The sequence below is a fragment of the Cupressus sempervirens genome, chromosome 9, assembly GCF_028749045.1.
Source record: "Cupressus sempervirens isolate cs-2001-9-10 chromosome 9, ASM2874904v1, whole genome shotgun sequence".
Taxonomy (NCBI): domain Eukaryota; kingdom Viridiplantae; phylum Streptophyta; class Pinopsida; order Cupressales; family Cupressaceae; genus Cupressus; species Cupressus sempervirens.
Window position 1 is genome coordinate 113,083,747 of NC_143126.1, and position 25,682 is coordinate 113,109,428.

The 25,682-nt window shown below is 37.9% G+C and overlaps 2 protein-coding genes across 9 annotated transcripts in view; both read right to left on the reverse strand.

The window, feature by feature from the left end:
- Positions 1-25,682, reverse strand: part of LOC149537805 (uncharacterized) — a 99,764-nt gene that overhangs the window by 47,482 nt on the left and 26,600 nt on the right. For all 8 annotated transcript variants that reach the window (XM_089799188.1, XM_089799191.1, XM_089799190.1 and 5 more), the window contains one exon: positions 17,973-18,054. In XM_089799188.1, coding sequence (XP_089655314.1) covers positions 17,973-18,054 — 82 coding nt within the window. The remainder of the gene's footprint in view (positions 1-17,972; positions 18,055-25,682) is intronic.
- Positions 18,465-20,407, reverse strand: LOC149537806 (uncharacterized). Its single transcript, XM_089802004.1, has 3 exons — positions 19,938-20,407; positions 19,415-19,816; positions 18,465-19,309 (listed from the first exon to the last, which is right to left on the reverse strand). The coding sequence occupies exons 2-3, from the start codon at positions 19,563-19,565 to the stop codon at positions 18,774-18,776; spliced, it is 687 nt and encodes a 228-aa protein (XP_089658130.1). The 5' UTR covers positions 19,566-19,816; positions 19,938-20,407; the 3' UTR covers positions 18,465-18,773.

A 25,682-nucleotide genomic window follows, 5' to 3' on the forward strand; every position in this document is an offset into this window, starting at 1 on the left:
AATTTTTTTTTAAAAAAATTTATCTTGGCAAACTTAATTTTTGGCTAAGTATTTAATTGGGGGTCAATTTTGTGTTCTAATTAATATTTTTTTTGCTCCCAAGGTCCTAGTCAGCCAGCTAGGAAGGAGAGGCAAGTGGGGTATAAGAGGAAGTTCTTCCCCCTTATTTCTTCATTCCTCACTCCTCTTTGGTGCTTGAACGATTTTGATTGAAGGCAAATTTCCCATGATTAGCAATTTTCTCTAAGGCAAATCAAACTTCCCATTCTTGGCGATTTGTTTTGGCAAGAGAAAACATTTTCAAAATTGCAAAGTTGGAGGGCAAATTGGTTATTATTCAAGTTTGATTTTGTATTTACTAGAGGGCTGCAATTTTTTCCATGCCCTAGCTGATTTTGAGGTCTGATTTTATATCTTCTAGAGGCTGCATTTTCTCTTAAGGTTGGACAATTTTTTTTGGTTGAAGAAGAAAACAAGGAGTAAAATCTGATTTGTAGCATGTGCATGGACAATTTCAAGTGCCAAATTTTGATTTTTTCCAGCTACGACATCAAAATTTGCAAGGGATTTCAAATTCTCAAGTCTGATCCTAAACTCCAAAAGAAGACCCGGCCATTGGTAAATGTAAAATCAATTCATTTAGAGTTGAAAGGGGTCCTTAAGAGGATTTCTCTCTTTCGTTCTTGTCTAGACATTGTTTCCCTTGGTTCTTCTTGCATTCATCATCCACCACTTCATCATCCCACCATAGGTTGAAGTTTGGAGATTGATAAGTGCAGAATCCATGATAGGACATTTGAAGAGGCAGAAATAAGCTTGACCACCCTAGGTATTGGAGAAGGAGATATAAGTGTAGTCCATCCTAACGCAAAGGCGAGGCAAAAATAAGTGTAGAATCCATCGATAGAAAGAAGGTTGGAGATCGATAAGGGTAGTCCATATCACTTAGAACGAACAGGTAGAAATAAGTGTTTAGGATGGTAGATGTTAGTGCAAGCAAGAACCCTAAGGGAACAAACACTAAGAAAGACAAAGAGGATATAAAGCCCAAAACAAATTTCTTTTCGAAAATGAGGCGAATAACCAATACCAATGTCGGTACAGTAAACATGATATAGGTGACGGAGCAAAAGTTTTGCGAAACACCATAGCATCCATTTGTGCAAAAATGTTGGAAATCAAAATACATTGCAGCAGTACTATCTGGAATGGAGGATGAATCCAAGTTAATAATTGTAGAATCAAAAAATAATTTCACCAGAACCGGCCTCATATAGAGAATTATGAGATTCCATAGCTTTTCAGGCCAATCACAGTTTAGTCTTATACAATATTAATCAAGGTTTCCTGATGGAAAGAATACTCCCAGATCTGTAGGGGCAAATCATATATGTTGACAATCATACTGTTAAGAAAACATACAGATAGTGCAGCCGATAGGCAAATCCAAAGAGAAATTGTTTTGTCTATTGTTGATGATGGTATTTGTAGGCCTAAGACTAGGAAGGCTATATGTGCTTATGAGGAACTTCTCGGTACCATACAACAACAGCCGGTGCTAATAAGTGTTGGCTATTCTAAAAAATGACTGGATTAAGAACCTTGATATGAAGAAGGAGATTGAGAAATTTCCAAATTCTTCATTATCTCTGCATGTTGCACAATATGTTTCTATTAGTAAGCCCATTACTGATTATTAGGATGCTAGCAAAACATGGACAGGTATAGCAATAGTTGTTGGACAAACAGGTCATTTTCATTTGCAGAGAATTAAGTAAACAAGCGCAAGTTGGAAGAAGAATTAAACTTACCATTATCAAGAAACAAGTTCAAGACAAAGCTAATAGATTCTGAGAGAGAATGTCCTTCACTTGATGCTTTAGTTTGTACAATGATTCCTCCAGACATTTAGATTTTGTCACACTACCTTAAAACTGATTGTGTTGTGTCAGAAGCCACTTTTCTGAATGAGAGCACTGTATTGGCATCAAATGCAGGAAAATTAGACTCTAATGCAGATCTTGATATGTCTAATGCATCAGATACAGCACTATTAACAGAGATGGAAATGTTATGGTCCCAAGTTCTGTCAACGGTGCAGAATCTAATTCATTACTACAGTCCAGTTTGGACCCTGCAGATGGAAGAACAGGATCTTTTCCAACAGGATATTCCTGCATTTCTGAATCATCCAAAGATATAGCCGTTGTACAACCTTTGTTGGATTAGTAGTTTCCGAGGATTCTATGCATTCAGTAGGCAGAAAAAAAAATCTAAAAGGAGAACCACAAATTTGGATTTTCTGCATGTAAATTTACTGGATTGCATTCACGATGAGGGTAAACAAACTCATCAATCATATTCGGAACGTTATTAGTTCAACAGATGTCTCACCAGAGATGGCATGCTTCAAGCGGAGGAAAATGATGTAAATTTACCAGCAATAGATATCGGCACAACAGAATTTTGTAAGTTCTTTAGATTCTGTAAAGTTTGCCATCGGTAAAAGGCACAAGTCTGTTAATACAAGAAGTGGTACGTGTGAGTTTGGTCCTGGAAGTAGAAAGGGTAGCCACGTAAGGGCAGAGTCCCAGTTATCAGCATCAACTGCCAGTAGTTCCTTAGTTGAATATGGAAGCAGTCAAAAATCTCTAGACTGCTATTCAAAGGGCATCACTTTTCCATGCAGGCACGTTGGGGTTTCAACCACATCAAATGAATCATATAAAGGAATAGACGCTAATGAAGAAATGTATTCAGATAGACAGATTGTAAGCAACAAAATTAGTGCTGACATCAATGACCCATTGCAATCCTACGTTCTTTCTTCTGGACGTGTAACCCGTAAGGAAGAAGAGCATAAACTTAAAGGTTCAAGTGCCCTAACAATTGATCAAGAATTCGAACAGTATTTTTCTAAGAGTATGTTTGAATATGGAAATCAGTGTGCACAGCGGAATCTTTGGTGCCCAGATCGCATAGGAAGGAGTTATTATTTGTAGTTGGTATCTCACGATTTGTGTGCTTGATTGCAGGTAAGCTATATGTGTCGGGATTCGAATCAAACGTGATGAGAAGACACCCGAATTCGAAAACATATGCTTGAGAGGAGGGCAAGAATTTTTTTTTGATGCTGATTGAAAATACTGTAATACATGCTCCAAGTCATGACCACGGTGGCTTTAAGATCAGGAATCCATGTTTAATCTGAGTATTGTGATCTGGATAAAGAAGTTGTTCAAAGGAATAAGAAAAATTGCGTCCAAAGAAAAACGCCCATGGGAAAAGTTATAAAATATTCATCTTCTTCAAAGGTCTGTATGCTGTGCGGAAGGAAAGGGCCGATCGTCCAAGTTTCTATGGGTTTCACCATGTCAAGGAAATACTTCGCCTCAGAAAGAAGAAATTATTTCCTCCCACAATAGTCTTGGCCGGAATCTCACCACAAATTTGTGCATCGGGAATTAAACTATACTAAACAATTGATTAATCTTCTTAAGAGCCCGATAAGATACAAGGCCAAGAATTATTAAACCACCGGGATTATACTAAATTGGTGGTTATTTGTCATGAACGGGTGTGAAGTTTTATGAACGCCTTTCAAAACTTATAAATATGACACGTAAAATCAATCGAGAGAGACAATTCAATATTCATATTTTTATTTCAAAATTTTACCAATCCTATGCTCAATGATATATTTTTATTCTTTTATTGGCGGAGGAATGGAGTTCAGAACAAAGCCCGTGGATTGAATTACGGAGCAAATTTATATGCAATTCCGGAATTGAAATGTAGTAAATAGATCATCTTTAAGGAGTGTCTTTATTGCAATTTTATTTCTGGAAAAGTTATTTATTTTAAATTTCAGAGTTTTAAATTATTAATAAGTTGCGTCCTTTATAAAAAATTTAAATTTATTTTCTATAAATATTTTAATATTCAGATAAGTGGATTGGGTCATTATCGCATTTTAGATTAGATAAACATAAATATTGTGAAATATTTAATTATTTCCGTATTTATGTCTAATTTGTCTCTGCAGGAGTTAAAATGCATTTTAGACTAGTTTAAATTGCATTTGTATAATTGATCTGTCGCATCAGAATTATTAAAATTGTTTATAGTTTAAATATATTAAACTTTGTAAAGTTGTACATCTCAACTTATGATATTGACTCTGATTGCCCATTTAATTAAGCACTAGTCTTTTACTCCTGATTCATAATCCATATCTTGGCAACTGTTTCATTTCTTTCCATTGAGGAAATAATATATTCATTTGTTGCAATCATCTGTAATAATCACTCTTATTTAATAAACATTCATACAATTATTTACTTTTATTCTTAATTCATAATTTGCAATCTTAAAGTTTTCAATAATTCTTGCCATTTTGAAAGCTTTTGTTGTATTCGTGTTCTAACCAATCTGTTGTCGTCGGTAAATATTGTGTAGCCGATGGGTCTCGTCGGGAAGGTTCTTGTTATGTAGCCGACAGACCCCTTCGGGAAGGTTCTTGTATGTAGCTGACGGGTTCCTTCGGAAAGGTTCTTGTTATGTAGCCGACGGACCCCTTCGGAAGGGTTCTTCGGAAAGTATTTATACACCCTTCGGGATTATTGTAAATCATCATTCAAGCATAATGTAATGTCTTTGGCATATGCGAATAAAATAAGAAGTTCTGCTATTCATATCTATTGTCTGTGCATTCATTTCTTTACTTAGTACAGCAAAACATTTGGCGTCATTGCCCGATGGACTTGGTACGATGACAGGAAAATGAAGATTAAATGCCGAATCAGTTAAACAAGAATAAGAATAAGTTGACGGAAAAGGACGACATACGCACCACGCAGGAAAATTTAATTTTGGCACAACAGGCTAAATGCAGACAGAGATTTCAGCAAGTTACCGACGGACACAAAAGCACTGAAAAATTGTTGGAAGAGACTCGACAACAGCTCGATTTGGTGGAAGAAGCAAAGGAGGAGTTTCTGAACTTGCATACACCAAGGGAAGAGAATCCAGATGGAAGGGGATCGACTCGCACAGCTCGGAGTGCCGAGAGAGCACGAGCGTGGAATGAACTCTTCGTCCGAGATATACTTCTAGAACAAATAGCTTCGGTTGACAAAAACCCTTCTTCACCAAATAGCGCGACTGTCGAAAACAACACGGGTGTCGAAAATAGTGCGGGTGTGCAGAACAACGTGAGTGTTGGAAACAGCACGGGTGTGCAAAACAGCGCAGGTGTGCAAAACAGCGCAGGTGTGCAGAACAGTGCAAGAGTGCAAAACAGCACAAGTACACAACAAAACCCATAACATCTAGTAATAATGACAGGAACAAAAGAAAAGTTGCCTAAATTTGATGGTGAAGGAACCGCCGATCCAATCCGACATTATAAAACATGTGAAACGATCTGGAGGGCAAATGGCATAACAGATACAAACGAATGGGTCTGCCAATTTCCAGCTACCCTACGGGGTGTTGCGATTGATTGGTTTACTGACACAGATCTGCAGAAGTTAAACACTTGGGATAACATTAAGGAGTTTTGCGCAGAATTTCAAATATTGCGCGATGATAACGAGATTGTCGCCGAGATATTCAATACCAAGCAAAAGAAGAATGAAACAGTATGGGTCTTCGCTAGAAGGTTGAAGGACTTGATTAGTAAAATGGAGAATAAGCCGGCAAATGGGCTCCAGAAAAGATGGTTCATTGAAGGCCTTCACCCCAAGCTGCAGAAAAAGATGAAGATCGTACTACCATTGACCTATACTGAAGCATACAATCGAGCATTGAACCTCGAAAGTGAGCAGAAGACAAAGAAGAAGAAGAAGACCAACTCATCCGATTCAGATGATGACGAGCCTTTGGGAGAAGATAGCAGCGACGATGAAGGCAGCAGCAAGAAAGTACGTGCTCTTGAAAAGGACATGCTTCGGATGATGGAGTTCAAAAACATGAACAAGGAGACTAAGGGCAATGACCTATGGTGCACGGAGTGCAAGAAAGAAGGCCATACGAAGGGATCCTGTCCAAAAGATCAATTTTGTGAGATTTGCCAGATTCTGGGACACTCGATAGAGGAATGCCCTTTTAACCTGAAATCAAGAGCACCATAGCAAGTATTCCTCACGCAAGAAGCGTCTACGTCGGGAGGGAACGGGAACACCAGTACGGAAGGTGCCACATCGGGTGGATATAGAAACAATCGACATGGTCAAAACAACAACAATAATGGCGAAAGGAGTCGAATTCAGTATGATGCGAATGGTCGGCCGATAGTTCAATGCCGCGCATGCAATTTGTGGGGTCACTTTGCTCAAGAGTACACAACGGCGAACACACCGAAGTTGCTATGCGGATGGTGTGGACCTGGTGATCATGATGATGCTAAGTGCCCAAAGTCCGGAGTAAATTTGATTACTGTCGGGATGGACGAGGAAGAAGTCCTAGCAATCACTCGGAAGCAGGCGAAGCTCTACCTTGATCTGACGGAGGAAAAGAAGAGACTGGAGGAAGCCCGCGCAGAGATTTAGAGAGCAACGCAAGTAGAAACGGCAAACCTGAAGGACACCCCTGGCACCTCCGTACGGAACTGCGTAGAACAGAACATTGTACGACAAATATTGCAAGCCAAGGTACCCATCAGGATAAATGATCTGTTGCTCACTATGCCTCAGCTCCGATCGACACTCACAAACATCGTTCCCGCTACTAAACTACTAGGAGAACATGGAAGGGAGCAAGAAAGTGGAGCAAGTACAGCGGACAAAAAGGAGAAGGAAAGTGGCGCAAGTGTAGAAGATCCGATGCTGTTAGACCTCTCATCTGGATGCCATACGGCAGTCGTTGAAATGGGAATTCTCGGGACTGTATTGACGGAAACAATTGTGGACGGAGGATCTAGTGTCAATGTGTTGCTTGAAGACACTTGGAAAAGGTTGGGACAGCCGACATTATGGCCGCCTACATTCCAGCTACTAACGGTCGATCAATATGGAATCAAGCCATTGGAAGTCCTGATAGCACAACCAATGACGATTGGAACATAGCCATTCTTGTTGGATTTCGTCATGATCCCACTGAAGCGGAAAGGATATGATGCCATTCTGGGCCAGGGGTGGCTAATACAAGCCAAGGCGAAGCACGATTGGAAGAAAAATACTTTATCACTTGAAAGCAAAGGGCGGAAGTACGTCATCGATCTACACACTCAAATGGTCGGGGAAGAAGCTCTATCGTCAGATCCTGAAGAAGAAGAGGATGAAAGGAGGCAGAATATGGAACCAGATCAGGAGGGAGTCCTGCGGTTAGGAGGATTGACAGATGATGATCTGGATTCAGTGAACGGTCTTTACCACTGGCAGATAGAGGACTACGAACTCTTTCCGAGCTATAATATGTTAAGGGTCGATGAAGATAAGAAAGAAGAAGGAAATGAATGTCTGAAGCAACATAGAGAAGCCGAAGAAGGAAAGGCGGTTATGGCTGAAGCTGAAGGGAAGAACATATAGTATGAACTCGAAAGGAGGAAAGATTCCACTGTACGACCACACAGGAAGAAAGTATTACATCGAACCACAGATATAGCAAAAAGGTGCCAGCAACAAGGAAGACACATCATATGGTCTGCACAGGAAACAAAGCGGAAGGGTTTAATAAAAGTTACAGCAGTACAGAGTGGAAGTGTTATTGACAGCCAGAAGGGGCAGCTGACAGAGTCTATGGTATCGAGCTTCACAAACAAACCGGGCGATATGGAAAACCAGATGGAGAGATCGTGTACCTTAAATAAACTTGATGAGCAACAGTTGCAGGAGTGGGCTACGGAGGTGACACAGAACAGGTGTAGAGCATGATATGATAAGCACTTGAAACTGAATAGGTTTCAGTCGGGGAAATGGGTGTTAAAGTACGATGGCCAGAATGAGATCAAGCCAGGCAAGTTCAAAGTTAAGTGGGTCGGACCATATCAAATTCGGGAAGTGGGTGATAGCAGAGCAATAAAACTATGGATGCTAGACGGAAAGGAAGTGTTCGATGTAGTGAATAGGTCAAAGTTGAATATCTGCCATGAAAGAAGTAATGCACCTCCGTGGACGAACAACTGAGAGAGAAGACTGTAAGTGCTATATATATGTAAATATTGTACATAGTTGTTCAAAAAAGTTGAAAAAATTGGAAAAAAATTTTTTGAAAAAATAATTAATTAATTAATTTTTTTTAAATGATGAAATAAGTCACCGTACGGCTTTTCCAAAGTCAGTGTACAGAATTTATTGGTTCATCGTACGGATTTTATAATAAGAAAGCAGTGTACGGTTTTTAAATGCTACCATACGATTTTTTAGCGGGCAGATACCGTACGGATTTTCAAGACAATTCCCGTATGGATATTTTCACAGTTTTCGTACGGATTGTGGAGACAGTGTACAGATTTCTCATGATTTAACAACGTACGGATTTCTTGTAGGTGGGCAGTGTACAGATTTCGGGTTCCAGCCACCGTACGGTTTTCTAAATTCATCACAGGTTTTATAAAATATGATTATTGTACAACGTACGGACTTTGGAGGGCATATGCAATGTACAGATTTTAAAAGGAGTGGCCAGCGCACAGGTTTTAGCAAGCAGTGTACAAATTCTTTGATCAGTCATAGTACGGATTTTGGAGCCAGGTCACTGTACGGATTTTTCAACATATTCAAAGTACGGATTTTCTTAAGGTTTTAGCGTACGAATTTTGTAATCTACTTGCAAATTGGCATACGAAAATTACCAATTGGGATGCAGTGTGCAAATTGAAGGCAAACACCACCGTACGGATTTGTGAAAACATTGATCTTCAGGATGGTGTTTTAGCAAACACAGTACAACATCATGGTGTAGCTGTACATTGGTAGCGCAGAAGGAGGTTTTGTATTAAAAAAAATAAAAATAAAAAAGTCAACAAATCAAGAATACTCGGAATGAGTAGCATTTGATGCCAAAGGGAAGGAGAAGCATCAGCAGTTGTCCAAAAGAGTGTGGGATCAGAAGAAAATGACAAAAATAATGTGTTCCATGCAATTTTGTGTGGGTTTCGGAGTGCTAATTTGATCTTGGCGACAACCCCGCCCTGTATCGCGACAGGGAGCGTGCCTGGGGCGCTGCCTTAGGACCTCGTGAGGGCGCTGCCCCTCAACCTTGCCGAGGGCGCTGCCCCCTGGACCCCCAGTTGTTGCGGATATCAGTCATGGGAAGTGCAACCAGTTGATGAGACCTGGAGCTACTGCAGACATAGTGTGCCAAAGGTGAAAAGATCTACGAACAAGCATTTCGAGAGGGGTGTTACATTTGGAGTAGGTGTTGGCCGTGAAGCTGCTTTGGTGGATGCAGCGAGAGCTCGAGAGGAGTTGATCATCCAGTTGAAGGCACTTCAACAACACTTGGCTCAGTGGACCCAAAGTTAGAAGCAGAGAAAGCGGCACAGGTGGCTATCAAGGTCAGCTTGACTAAGGAGACAGTGTGTTTTGGAAACCAGTTTGGCGCAGGCACAAGACGAATGTGAGAGTGATGTGGTAGATCAATATTGTTGTATTAGTTGTTTGAGTTTTGTTCTGTAGTCGTTAGGAGACGACTTTTCTCTTTGGGGGGGATGATGTCGTCGGTAAATATTGTGTAGCCGACGGGTCTCGTCAGGAAGGTTCTTGTTGTGTAGTCGACGGACCCCTTCGGGAAGGTTCTTGTATGTAGCCGACGGGTCCCTTCGGGAAGGTTCTTCAAAAAGTATTTATACACCCTTCGGAATTATTATAAATCATCATTCAAGCATAATGTAATGTCTTTGGCATATGCGAATAACATAAGAAGTTTTTCTATTCATATCTATTGTTTGTGCATTGATTTCTTTACCCAGTACGATAAAACATCTGCTATAAGCATCTTGGATTTAAAGTTGTCTAGGATCACGTACACCTGCCTCGGTTTTGCAGAGCCGAAAGCACAGGGGATTTCGATCACATTGATCGATCCCGTCAAGTTGGCCTTAACCAGTTGGATATCCCAACATCAAGCAGGCAAAGCTTGTAGGATTCCAATCTACAATTTTGGGAACCAACAACAGGTAAAGGACAGACTAAAGGAAGGACAATCCCCCTTGGCAAAAAAGATATTCAGAAGCGGAATTGTACACGCAGCAGCTTTTCCTCCTACCTTGCCTTGTCTAGAATTGGTTATGGAGTGCGCATCCAGGTTTGATCTGATCAATAAATCCATCATTTTTGATGAAGGGAAGAGAGTGTTGGCCAACATTGGCGGACGAGCGATTGAAGAAGCATTTAACATTCCCCAGTACAAGAGCATGACAGTGGTGATGATGGATCAGGTAGCCAAATCATTTTAGGATAACCAAGAAGCCTATTTCACACATCTAAAGCAGGATTGGCTTCACGAGGGAAAGGAGTAACCAGATCACCAAGGCTTATAGTGGTGGACTTCAAATCAGAATATGGAGATCTCATTGTGCTTCTCAGCCGGATCATGGGCCTGGCTCAAGGTATGCAATTCGAAAACTGGATGTACTTCTTTATTGATGAAATTGAAAAAGGAAAAAGATGATTGATTGTGCTAGGATCATAAGCGAGAATCTAAAGTTGCAACTTAGAACCATACAAAATCAAAAGCAATTCTACATGGGATCCTATCTGTTTTACCTGATTGCTAGATTGTATAAAAGTCCAAGACTTAAGGCCTTAGGGGAAGTTGGCAATGGGTTGGGGCAATATTTGGTGCACGAATGCTATCCATAGCTTCATTTGCAGATCAACAAAGATTACAAAATGTTTTGTGACGCCTTTTCTATGAAGACAATAAGGGTATTACAAGGGACACCTACTAAGAGATTGTCACCGGAAGAAGAAGCAAAGATAAAGAAATATGGGAGTTGGTTTATTCAATTTCCGCAATTCACCTACATTAGAGTAGCAGGAAGCACAATTTGTCCCAAGAGGCTTCCAAGATACCCACCCGACAAGGTAGTTTTGATGGAGTTGGCTAGGCAACTTGAGCACTATGATAGAATAATGAGACTCGAGGGTAAGACAGGGATTACCTTCTCATTCAGAATTGGCTACGATAGTTGCCCCAACCATGCCGCCTTTGCAACTGCAGAGAAAGAATTAGAATGATATCCTCTATGATGGTACACAGCAAGGCAAGGATTCGATCCTAATGGTCTTATCAAGGTATCTCATAGAAATGCATTTAAACATGTTCCCACTATAGAGGACTTTTGGGCGAATGCCAAGGATGACTTTCATGTGAGAAAGCTAACTTTCTCAAGGTTGTCAGTGAACATGATGAGAGATATCAAATGGAGAGGCCTTGACATTCCCAATCAACTAGAAGATGATGGAAATGTGTTGAGACAAGATTATGATATAGTAGAAGGAACATAGTTGAATCCAATGGATTGGGATGACCATCAGGATCCTTCTTTGGAAGCAGTCACAAGGGCAGTCAATTTGCATACCGAGTCATGGTATAATGGGAAGTTAAGGAAGCTACAAAGTCAAAGGGTTCCCCTTACTTATGAGAAGATGAAGCCAAAGGAGGGTCCAACAGAGTCAGTCGGACAGAAGGGTGAAGGGAGTAGCCAACAACAAGCAGTTAGAAGCAAGAAGAGAGCTTTGGAGATTGAGAAAAGCAAAGAACATCTGAAACCTCCAGCAAAGAGACAGCATGCAACACCGTCACGGGAAAGCATAATTGAGGCTAGAAGCCAAGAGGTTAATTCAAGTGATAAAGGGGGCTGTAGTAGAGGTGAGCTCTGATTCAGAGTCAAGTGGTTACAGTAATAGCACCGAGTACTCTCCTCTCTCAAAAAACCAACGTGGAGATGGCATGGCAGTTACTAGTGGACAAGAAGATGGACCAATTGATATTGAGGAAATGAGTCAGGCGCCCGAGGCCGTTGGTGATCCTTTGTTAGTCGAACCAAATCCAGATTTGGGGAGATGCACCGAACCACTATGGTTAAGGCAAATGCTTATGCCAAGAGGTGAGGTAGTAACTACCCGAACAATGGAAGACATCCAAGGATTAATAGAGAAGGGTGATAGCGAGAACCAATAGCAAATGGCAAAAACGGTGGCAAAGGTAACAGGAACGACAATGATGGTCACCGAAAGGTTCGGATTGCTATACCAACAGTCAACAAGGCATTGGATGAAATTGCAGCCCATGAATATGAGATAGTGGAACACAACTTGGGAAGAAACACGGATGATATGGAATGTGAAGAGATCCAGGAGGGTATAGCTTCAATCAGAGAAAGGTTGAGGAAGGCAAATGAAAGAATCGTCAAGTTGGAGGCCGAGAACAAATATTGGAGAGATTGCCAGCCTATCCAACAGTTGCACCAAGAAGCCCTTCCTAAAGACAACGGGAGCAACCTAGAAAAAATATCAGCTCAACTACATGAAGTCAGGGATTAGATCCATGATACAATCCAAGATGGGCGAAATTTCTTGCCTTCCTTCATCTTGACATTCCAGTCATTAATGACTGTTAGAAACAAGTTTAGAATATTTGAAGCGGAGTGGAAGGAGTTCCTTCCAGTCAAAGATCTAGCTATTCCTAAGCTACAGGCATTCATTGGGCTACCAAAGACATATTTGGAAAGGGCCAAGTTGGTTGATGAAAGAGGATTGAGTATGGTTGAGTCTTGGTTTGTTGCCTTGACTACCAGATTGAGAACACTTGAGGAGATACATAAGGCAGTTGCACATCATAGCCCAAGCATCGACACTTCCATTTCAACCATGATGAGCGATGTTGGGGTGGCACTTGATTTTGAAGACATCAGGGAAGAGGACATCAATGAGACAGGGCTTGGATCGAGATTGGACGAGTTAGGAAAGGTTGCTATCAAAAAGAAACATTTGGGTACCCTTTCCTCCCTCAATGCCTTTATCGGATTTGCAAAAGAGTATGAGAAGGATCATGAGAAGACACTACAGGCAGCAAGCAGCATGATGAAATCGACCGAACTCAAGATAAAGCATACACCTTGCCCTCCCATGGAGGAAGTCAAAGAAAGGCTAGCTAGGTTCATTGCCTTAGCTAAAAGAATGAAAGAAAAAGGGAGATTTATATTAGAAGATCATTTGATGTAAGCCCAAGTGGCAATTTCTCTTTCTACAATAGGACATGTGTCTAATTCTGATTGGCCACCATTTTGGTGCCTTCTCATTGGTTGCTATTTTTCCACTTTTTCATTGGTCCATTGAGGAGGTGGCGTCTTCTCATTGGCCGATGGGGTGGCAACCCTAATTAGGGTTTCTAGGATTCAATCTGGATTGTCGGTTTTGCCTCTTTATCGTTGGTTGTACATTTTGGCCTCTATATAAGGCCATTTGCTCTCATTTGTAATGGTCGGAGAAAATTGTTGCAAAGATAATGCCAAAATTCGCTATTTCTTTCTCATTCTTGTAACTTGCACGGTGATTAAGAGCCTTTGGTATTATTGCATAGTTTCTACTTTCAAATAGTTAGAATAAAATTTCTTTTCAAGTTGTTAAAGTTGGTTGCATTTCAAGTTGCTAAGTAAGAGTAAAGTAGACGGATAGTTGCATGGTACTATTAGTAGATGTTTGATAGGGATCAATACTAGACCACTAGCATCCTAACGGCTTGTTGGGAAGCCTTGTGTGGTAAACTAGTTCATTTTCCTTTGAATCATTGCATCTATAGAGGTGGAGCCGCCGGTAAATTTTCATTAGATTCGATCCCAGTCCATTTGCTAATCTTCCATTCATAGGAGTAGAAGTAGAATAGCAAGTAGTTGAGTAGTCAAAGTTTAGAGAAGAAAGTTAGAGAAGTAAGTCAAGTATCAAAGCACACTCATTCTCCATCACCATCACCTTCTCCATCAACACCATCTAGCATACACACCGAATCACCATCTCCATTATTCCACCAAAGTCCAAATCATCCTCAAGCAAACAGCATAAGGCCACCTACATGATTACCAGCAAATCACATTGATAAAACTGAGTTAGTATCCACAGGTGTAAGGAACATTGGAGTTATTCTCATGTCCCCATGAGTATTAACTTTTCAAGACAAGAATTGTGCATTTGATACTCCGTATCAAATATTCAATTACTAATATGTTATATAGTGGTACCAAAACTGACATCAACAGTAACACCCTTCAAAGTACCTCTAACTTCTTACTTACCTTGAGTTGATCCAAGGAAAAGTGAGAAGGGGGAGCCTTCCCTTCAAGGTAGGAGAGACTTAGTCTCACACATCGTGACTGGTCATCCTATTTTGCAACTAAATTTGCACAAACTGTCGGTTGCAAATTATCCACCCAACATCAAGGTTGGCAATGATGGAAGAGAGAGGGCAACCCATAGCCACCCCATCAACTTGCTCATAGATCACATCTTGGAAGGAGAAAAAAGTTGATCTAAGGTAAAGCTCAACAAGAGAAACAACTTCTTCATTAGATTTTCCTTGACGATCTCAATGGCATCAGGAACAGGGACCTTAGTAAAGAGTGAGACAACATCAAAGCTTACCAAGAGATCATAGTCCTTCAACTTTTTGTCCTTGATAAAATCAACAAAGTGGGCAGAATCTTTGATGAAGGAATTAGACTTTCCTATTAGAGGGTTGACTAATTTAGCAAGGTGAGACGCTAACTTGTAGGTGGGAGAGCCTATGGTGTAAACGATAGGCCTAAGAGGAATGCCCTCTTTGTGAATTTTTTTCCCATCTAGTTACAGTTGTTTGTAAGAGTATATATGTATCATTCAAATATCAACATACACTTGAAAAAACTCTACCCAAGAACCCTTTTGACGGAAGGCGAAAGGAATACTCAAACACATTGCAATGGCAGAAATTCTTATGCCAACGACATTGTGCAGGGCAAATTTTTGTTGGCAGTTGGATGGCAAAATTGTTTGGCCTTATCTAGTGCATAGGTCATGGGCTATAGTATGAAGATCCCACCTATACTATGGCATGCTCTTCCGAGCTAGGCAGTTACAAAAAATGAAGAGATTCCTCTTGATCCTTAAGCACAGAAGTCGCAATCACTTTTCAAGGACAGCTACTATTTTGATATTTTTTTTCTTTGTTTTAGTTTCTTTGGACAAAAAAAAAAACCCATGGAATTCAGCAGGCACAACCATGCTGCCCACATTTGGTTCAGCAACAGGAAACAATATAGGTCAACTCACAAAATTAGTTGAACACAAGTCCATGCAGTCACTCAAATTCACGAGAATAAGATGAACATTTCTTCCGCTCTGCACAACACAAATAAGGGTTCTATCCGTGTTTGAACTCGGCAACAATATGGGAAGATGAGCTCAATTCGCCATAAATGACAACAAAACTCTCCCTTTAAGTTTAAACTCAACTCATAGGTAAAGTCAATGTAAGCAAACCAATTCTTACTATCTCATTTACCAAGAAACCCAGGAACAACGGAAGCAAGAAATAATATCAACCAAGTCTCCACTACCAAGTTTTAGTAAAGTACTACGACCATGTTAGATTTCAGTGAGGGAACAGTGCAAGCCAAGCCTCCACTTTCAATTCCTAGCGAAGTAGTAAGGCTATTGTAGATTTCATTGAGAGAACATTTCAAGTCATGAAAAAACATCAACTATCACAATACTTAAATCTGATTACTATGAAGTGTCAGCATCTGAACATGATTTAAAGTACCGAACAACCACCCCAGTATGTCAATTTTAGATTCCTCATAACTCAATGCAGTGCACTTCCATAAAAACTAGAAGAGGAAATGAAAAGAGATTTCATTGCATCAAATAATATTAGTCAATGAATCGTACAGTGAACTCATTGTCCATTTTGTCCACACTCCAGGCAAGGCGAAATGTTTGACATGGATAAAGCTATGGCATCTTCACATGCACCTATCCAGTTGTATCATGAAAGGGTCAAATTTGCCAAGCCCTGACTTGTCCATGGTTGTCCAGATTTCCCATTGTTAAGGGGACAGCAATCCCCTGACATTGTAGTGCTAGCCCACCACCAATATAACCCATTTCTGGGCTAATTGTTTGGCTTCCTCATCATACTTTTCTGTATCAGACATGAAGACATACCCTTGTTTCAGATAAAGTCAGCCATCTAACCATGTTTAAGGCTCCCCTATTTAATCATTACTTCTCATTCTCTCTTTGATTGTTTCTCATTGTTTCTATGAAAATACAATCCACATTATCACTTTGGCATTGTTTTTAAGCATTCCAAGGTTAATCTTTTTGAAATAAATTTGTTACAGCTTCTCATCTAGATATTTTTGGATATAATAGAAGTAATATGTATTCCAGGTGATAGTGGTAGTCTTCTTAGTTCTGCAGTATTTGATTCTTCTTTCATTGTTTTTCTGTTTCTATTTACAAAAATGTCTCAGTCAGATACACATCCTGCTCTTACCTTTGCAGACTTATCACTAATATTTTGTATGTGTTTCATTTAGGAATTATTTGATTGTGGATTATCTCAGTACATTGTGTTCCCAAACTAGCTCCTCCATTCACAGGTGTTGATTTCATGTTGAGACCTTAGCATTATGGGTTTTGCATTGGATTTCTTTATTTTTATTTTATTTTATATTTTTATTTTTATTTTGAAATTAAAACTATAACAAGCCCGTCCATGATAGAATTGCATATAGCAAGGGTCTTATGTGCAAAAGAACAATTGCTTATCGCAAAAACTAGTGTGAAAGGTATTGCATTTGGTGTGGGCAACTAAAAATCTTGAAAATATTCAAGAGGCTGGTTACCATGGCAAACCTAAGACTAACAGTTACATCTATTGGTGTCCAGTTATACCAATAAGAATTGTAAGCAAAAATGAAAGAAAAGAGAGAATATACATAGATATTTTCATAAAATGTATATTAAAAAACATCAAATAGAAACTTGGGAATAAAGCTAAAATAACTAAAAATAAAATAATATCTAAGTCGTTGGTATAGGTACACCAGTACAAGCAACTTTTTTGCCCTTAGGTAGTCTATTTAGGCATGTCAAAATGTGAGTGAGTGTGTGTGCACAAAATTGAAAGAAATAAACACAATTGTAAATCTAAATAGATTTGATAGTACAATACATCATCATTGACTGTTGATATTTATCATTTTCAATTGGCATTCAATAGTCATAATTTTAATTGTCTATATTTTTAATTCTGGTCTGCACTCCCAGACCACCTCATGTAATCAAATTTCTTATATGATAAGAGATCCCAATAAATAGCGGGAATTTGGGAGTGAAGGCCCTAAACTGTTTGAGGGGTAGCAACAATAAGCTGCACAAAGTGTTAGATTTGAGAAAAACCCAACAAAAGAGGGGATACGAAAAAAAGGTCAAAAAATGTCTTTTTTGTTATGTTTGCTTCTCAGCGCCTTTGGGCATCCCTAGGCACACCCAGTATGTATCCTGGGCAGACCAAGGTGTACCCCTGAGCAAACCCATACCCAAACATACCTGGTACAGGTGCAGAAGTCCTTAAGGGCTTACCTGGTAACATAGAATAATATCTCTAAAAAGGTAGAGAGAAGAGAACACAACATATTGATACATATGGAGTAAAAAGATTGTATAGATTTCTTTATCTGATTGCATGCATGTTAATATCATTTTTATATGGGAACACACAGCAAAATGGAAATTTTATCCCTCATTTTGGATTGCTGAAGACTCAAAAACAATAATTAATTCCTGTTTTTTCCATAATACTCGCATCACCCTTCTCCCCACCTCAAGAAAGAAGAGAAGACTTATAAACCAGAGATTTGATTTACACCTATTGGTGTACTGAATAGAAATCAGGCAAATATTTGCATGACAAATTTCCAAACAAAAACACCTGAACAACACAAAAATATAATATTCTTCTAATAAAAAGTGCACACGTACTGTGTTTTGCAAAGATGGCCACTCTATATGTCTTAGCTCTCTTGGTTGCTCCCACAAAAACAGCAATGCCCATTTGGTGTCCCTGCAGTAAACATATTATTTTTACAGAAATTAGCAAATCTGCATTTATTCCAATATTAAGAAAGGGAGTGTTCACATATTTTGATGAAGAGATGGTAGAAGAGAATATAATTATATAAGTGCTTAAGGTCGTATTATTTTCATCAAGAGATCACATAATACAAATGATTTTCTGAGATTCAAGGGCAGGATAACACATAAATTTCCAAAGTTTCAGGACAACATGCAGATAGCTGTTTGAAAAATATAAGAAATTATTATTTTTAGAATACAAATGAACTAAAAATTCCTTAACAATAACATAAACAAATCAAACACAACTCAAGTTTTCTAGTGTAAGTATATTAACAATTCATTGATTCCATAATCCATTTAATAGACTAATACTGGACATTAGAGTAAAATGTTGCATTATGCATCGTACATAGGTACATTGAATAAAAAATTCAGCAATCAAAGTCAGCATCCAATTGATATCTAGGAAAATTCTCTTATTCCTCTACCTTCTATTCTTATTCCTCCTCTTCTCTTTTAGGTGAATTCAAGAACATAATGGTGATGCGTCTTAAGTTATAACAGTGATTTGCATTGGGGATCTTGGCAGATTCTCTTTTAGGATTTTATATATTTTATAAAGTTTTTTCAATTTAGTAGTTTCTATTTTTATGTGCTCAGTGTAGAGGGAACAGTCATATCTAGGCACTTAGATATTAAAAGTTTTCATATCTTCCTCTTCCCCACCCTAGAGAAATAATGGGAGACAGAGGGTACAGTCCTAATGCTTGAAACTGGCTCCCTGCTTGGTGTAGTAGATTGTGCTTGTGGCTCCACCATGCTAGTAGGTGGAACTGGCTCCTCCTCCACCACATCGATCTCATCTAATCCAATCTCCCCTGCTTCTGCTGCAGGCAAATCCTCCATAGCCTGCCTCTCCATATCAGCAATCTCATCCTCCGTAAATAAGGAGGGATCATTATCCTGCACAGTCCAATCACTGTAGGGATCAATGTCATCCAAATCAATGAGTTCATCTGGCTGGTCCAGCACCTTTTTTGTGCAAAGCCGAAGGTTATACTGCACAAAAACAAGATCATGCAGGTGTTTTTGTGTCAACTTATTACACTTCTTTGTGTGAATGGCATCAAACAAACTCCAGTTCCTCTCACAGCCAGAAGCACTACAAGGTTGAGACAAAATTTGGAGTGCTAGCCTTTGCAAATTTGGGGTGTTTCCACCAAAATCTTCCCACCAAGAACCTGCACATAAGATATTCAGGTTTTTTTGTAAATAAACAATATTCTAATTTCTATTAATAATTGAAATTCATAACTTGAAATATATCGGAATTCACTTTTTCTTACTTGGTGTTTGGATCCCTCTTCCTCGTACACACATGCTGGAAGAAAACAATTGACCCCTAGCTGCCTTATAGTTCTGTAACTCTAAAAGGATGAGGTCTCTTGTTGCACTTATAGGTGTCATCCTCTCAATACATGTGATTAGACCCTCCATAACCTCCCCATTATCATCCGTGAAGCTACCAGACTCAGAGAAGTAGAACTTGGGGTTGAGAAAGTACCCTGCTGCAGTTGATTATTCCACCGTCAATCAATGATGTCCCAAATAGGGGCAAATCTATTTGCATCCCCCCTGTAATAGTGTTGAATGACCTCTTTGGCCCTATCCATTGCCTCATAAAGATATCCCATCACATTTTTCTCACCATCCACCAAGCGCAAGATCCTCACCAATGTCTCAGTCAACTACAAAGTACAAAGTAGAAACACAAACTTAAATTACAACTTGCAATGAAACAAAATGCTTCTAAAGTTCACAAGTAAAATTGAAGGATTCAATTTGAAAATTAAATCAAGTGGAAGTTACCTTCACAATCTCTAATGCTCTACTTGTAAATTCACCATCAAAAATTATTTTTACAATCTTTTCTCCATCAGCCTTCTTTGAGTAAGTTGAGTCTACCCATTGCTAACTCACAAACATTTGCTTCAAGGGAGTCAATAAACTAGTAATGCTTTGCAATGTTAGGAAATTCGTTGCAAACCTTGTAGCTCCCGATCACACAAGTTCTTTGCCCTTGGTGTGCTCTCTCATCAATTGAAGAACCCATGGGTGATTATATAAATATATATATATATATATTTTTTTTTTTTGTTATATCTCTTGCTTCATCTACAATTGGTTTCACCCAATCAATTTTGCCTATGTCCTCCAAAAGAAGGTCAAGGCAATGAGCTGCACATGGGGTCCAAAATAGTATTGGATGTCTTTCTTGAAGCAACCTTCCAGCTGCCACATATGCAGCTGCATTGTCAGTAACAACTTGGACTACATTTTCTATCCCTACCTCTAAAACAACCTCCTCTAACATTAAGCTCAAATTTTCTGCATTCTTTATGATGTTAGAGGCATCAATTGACTTGAGAAAAACCATCACTTCATTTGAAACCACTATAAAATTGACAAGAGTGTGGTTTCTTCCATCTGAAAGAATTAAGCATCCATACTTTTGTCATTGCTTCTTTTCAACTTGAACAATTTCTTTTGCATCTAGAATAGCATCTTGGAGCAACCTGCCACTTAAATCTCTTGGGCTAGGGGCCTTAAAACCTTTTCCTGCAATTGTTAATGCCGTCACCAAACTCTCCCAATATGGACTCCTTGCCACGTTGAAGGGAATGTTGTTATAATACCAAAAGTTTGCACAAGCCTCCTCTGCTTCCTTATGTACCTCCTTATTCCATCCAATTGCTTCCAATGAAGGTTGTGACCCTGGCTCATTTCTAGGCACAAAATTGAATTTGATTGAAGTGGTAGAGGACGATTTACCACATATATGTGGACCACGAGTAGAGTCAACAATGTGTTGCACATCCATCTTAGTTATTGTTGAACGTGACAAAGTAGGAGCAATGGCTTCTTGTATGGCTGCTTGTTGCCTTGCTCTCTCCAATTTCTTTTCATCTAGTGCTGCAAGGAGAGCTATCATCTCTCGTTGGACCTCTTCAGGACACTTTTTACATGGCTTGGCATCACAACAAGGAATGCCTGCAAGATGGTATTTAAGGTGATTTATGCCTCCACTATGCTTCTTCATGCACCATGTACAAATAATAGTCCCTACTACCAGTCCCATGATGCCATGTTTCCAAGTGGGGTCACAACTTCCAGCGGGTTTCCTTCCAACAAATTGACTAGCATTAGCCATGTTTGGAGTAGATGCACAGCCAAATACCATTGTGATAATTAAGCAACCTACAACATAAATAGTAACCAAAAGAAAAATACATAAACATGGAGGTAAACTATAAAATTATAAATAGTTTTTACTGCATTTATTATATTTACAAACAATTCATTAATATGAATGCCTACTTCATAAAACTTTTTGTAATGATTATTAAAAATATAAAGTTTATTTAAATCTAATATGTTTATTAATAGTCACAAAAAGTATAATAAATTATATTGTAATTAATTAATAATAGATATTATTAATAATTATATTGATTAAAATTTAATATAATCATTATAGACATTTTTTAATTTGTACACATTACAATTTTAATGATTTAAACAACATTAATTTCTATTTACATTAATATTAAAAAAATTTAAAAAGATAATAATAAGGAATGAAATTTAAATTATAAATATTTCAACATTTATATATATATATTTAACTTTAAATATATTAAGCAATATTAAAATATTCAGTAAAAAAATATTTAAATTAATTAATAATTTAATACAACTCCGAGATCAAAAATTTCACATCTAAATAAAAATTAGTCAGGTACTAGATACATAAAAATAGTTATTCTATTCAAGATAGGCAATGCAATACACATAATTTTAAGATAGGGTAAAATAAATAAATTTTAATTATATTTTGATGTAATTTAAATGTTTTATTATCAAATTATTTAATACTTTCAAAATGTATTATTTTATACTATTAACAATTTAATACTAAAATATTAAAATATTTGAGCCTATATAAATAATATTGAAATCATTTACATCTATACAATATAAACATAAAACAATTTTAAAAATAATAACATTTAAATCTAAATTTTTAAACATTTAAACTTTTTAACTCATAAAATTTTAATCTTAATATTAATCGATCAATTGCTCCTAGTATAAAAAAAGTAATGAACAATGAAATCTAACTACTTTAAAAAATTGAATGGTATACATTTAAAATTTAAAGTTCAAACTATATTAAATTTAAAACCTTCGAAGTTCGAACTATATTGTTCCTAATCGATCTGGGTGTAAGCCATAAAAAAACAAATTAGATAAAAGTTAAACTATATTAAATTTAAACTTAAAAGTTAAAGCTTAAGAGACTATTAATTTTTCAACCTCAAAACATATTAAATTGAAAACTATTAATTCTTCAACCTCAAAACATATTAAATTGAAAACTATATGGAATGGCAAAAAATGGATGCGAATCATGTTGCCGGCAATTTCATGTTTAAATGCTGAATGCTGAACACTTTTAATGTTGAAAAATATAAACACAGAACGAAGAACAGGCAGAAATACAAACCTTTCCATGACGAGAGAACACTCAAATCCTATTGTGTGTTTTATGTTGTGCGAGTAGGGTCTTTAAAGACTCGGATGAAGAAAAAAATAGAAACTATGCAAAGAGGGAAACAGCCAAAAATCTGCATCTTTCCCACTCTTTTTCCGATTTTTTCCGGCTTCCTAATGACGAATATGTTTGCCGCATTTTTGGTGAGTTTTACTAGCAAGTTGAGCGTGAGTTAAGAGCGAGTTTTCAGCCTTGAATGGTGCGCGAGTTAACATGCGAGTTGCTCGCTTTAAAAAAAAACTAGCAAGTACTCAGACACTCGGTGAGAACTCGCCGAGTGTGTAAACCATGCTTCCTATAAGGGCTTTTCATATATATCATATGAGTTACATTAGTTTTCTTGCTAATACAGCTGACAAAAGCTGAAAGAACCAAGAGACATAATTTTTTGGTTCTTACATAAAATTTGGTAAGTTTGGTTGTAGAAATTTTTCTTATCAAATCCCAAGGAGGTAATAGCTAGAAGATAAAGAATACTAAGACTTAAACTATGTACATAAATTGATTTTTATCAATTGGTTGAAAGCAAGGTATCTCTAAAGATTCCATTCCATGTTTCCAAATATATACTGGAATATATTTTGGCTTACATATTTTGCCCCACACAAGAAGTGGGATTTTGTCCTGATCCAAGCTTCCATTCTAGAAAAACTTGAGCATACTGTGTTCTACAGGATTCAAAATCTTGACTAGGATTTTCAGGCACATCATCTAATATATCAAAATGGCAGAAATTACTACTTTTAACATCAAGATCCTTCCCGCTGAAGACAACTGCTGATTTTTCCAACCTTCCATTTTTTGTGAGAAGCTCTTCAGAAGTATACTCCACAAATTGGACCAACATGCTCCTGCAAAGAGAGGGGTCCCAAGAAATTTCCCTACAAGTTAAGTTTAAGATTTGGAATCTTATTGATCTCTATTTCTCCAATCTAGTGTTAAAGAACAAAAATTTGGATTTATGGAAATTAATCATCTATCCAGACACTCTGCAATACTTATCCAACATGACATGAATACATCTGGCTTCTCTGTCCAATGCTTACCCCATTAAAAGCGTATCATCTACAAATTGTTGGTGAGTTTGATCTTAAGACCTAATGCAATTTTGATACCTTCTACCTTCCCTTAACTCTCATCTTAGAAATAAGTCTACCAAGGAATCCGGCCATGATAATAAAAATAGATGGGAAAAAGGGGTCTCCTTGGCAAATACCTTTGCTTGATTCAAAAATCCCTTTGGGTCCCATTTACTAAAACAAAGAATCTAGGGTCCAAATGCAACTCCTAAACCAAGCCACCCACCCATTTTTCATAAAAACCAAAAGCTTCGAGAACTTGAAGAATGAAAGATTTGGCTACTTGATCATAGGCTTTAGCCTTTCATAATCTCCAACTTCACCATCATTCTTTCCATATTTGCCTTTCTGATGAAATGAATTTCTCATGAGCAAATTATGATACCTTCAATAATGGATCTCCCTGGGACAAAACCACTTTGCTCTTCAGTTATGATGTTGCATAGAAGCTTCTTCAACATGTTAGAAATTAATTCAGAGGTAACCTTATACACAACATTGCAAAGCAAAACAGTTTGAAAATCATTAATTTATTTATCACCTCCTTCTTAGGAACCAAATCTTTGCAAATGTAAGCCTTAGCTCTAGATTCCACCCCAAAAATCAATCTTAACAATCCCAATTTTTTTGATATAAACTAGCAGGGAAACCATCGGGCCTATGTGCCTGATCATTCCCTGTGGAAGAAACAACACATTTTAGTTCCTCCAACTCAATTGGTTTGAGTAGCATATTGTTCTAATTTTGTGTAACCACACTAGGGATGACATCCAAAACTTTACTATTTACATGAATGCTAGATACAAGATCAAAATTTAAGAGAGAAGAGAAAAACCTGACTACTTCTTTATTGATGTCCTGCCTACTTGTTAGCAAAACTCCTGCTTCATTTCGGATTTCTGAGTGCACAATTAACTATTGCTGTTGTGTTTGCAATTGCACTAATTGACTGATCTGCTGAACATCTATTTTCACATCAGACTGAATTGTTTTTGTCATTGTTTCTTGTTAACTCCACCAGGATTCTGCTTGTTCTTTAAAAGATTTATAGTCAGCAGCCAGAGCTGCAACTTCTTGTTTAATAGCAAGAGAATGCTGAGCATGAAGTTCTTGCTCAATTTTAGTAAAACGAGCCATCAGATCATGAATATTTTGCATTTCATATTAACTACTGATGCCCAAACAGCAATTGACTTGAAATACAGAATATGAGCCATGATAAAGGTTGCCTATAAAGAACCGACAAAATCAAAACTGAGTATCGAACACAATATACTTACTGAAGCAAGATAAGAGGAAGGAAACAGAATGTGGGCAGTCTCAGATATAATTTTAATCAGAGATAGAAAAGAGAACATTGCAGGAGCATCAATAAGAAGAGGTAGTTCTTATCATCCACAATATAAAGCCCGAAGAAGAGAGAATCAACAAGTTGGAGAAGAGATCTATCTCGCAGCTACTTAAAACTCATGACTCCCTCGTTGCAAGAGAGAGATCTTCAGATTGTTATCTCATAACAAGTGCACATAGCTGCAACCAAAAATAATGTCAACACAAAATTTCATCATAGATTTTCTCAGTAAAATTGTTATCTCAGCATAACATTATTCACCATAGCTACTCCTAGAGGGTGAACCAAAAAAACATAAAATAAAGTCATGGAGTGTCACACATGACTCCACCGTAGCTACCTCTAGGAGGAGGATCCACCATAGCTACTCCCAAAGGGTGGAACAAGGGATTTCACCTCGAACTTCTCTCACAGAGAAGAACTCATTAACAAGAGATTTCACATCGAACTTCTCTTGCATAGAAGAACTCATCAACAAGAGATTTCACCTCGAACTTCTCTCACAGAGAACTCATTAACAAGAGATCTCACCTCAAACTTCTCTTGCATAGAACTCATTAACAAGGGAT

Bases quoted from the DNA above. Each gene is read 5' to 3' on its own strand.
- LOC149537806 (XM_089802004.1), bottom strand. From the start codon at position 19,565: ATGGAGGGTCTAATCACATGTATTGAGAGGATGACACCTATAAGTGCA. The intron at 19,310-19,414 runs GTAAGAAAAAGT...TCTTATGTGCAG, and splicing joins AAGAGGGATCCAAACACCAA to GTTCTTGGTGGGAAGATTTT.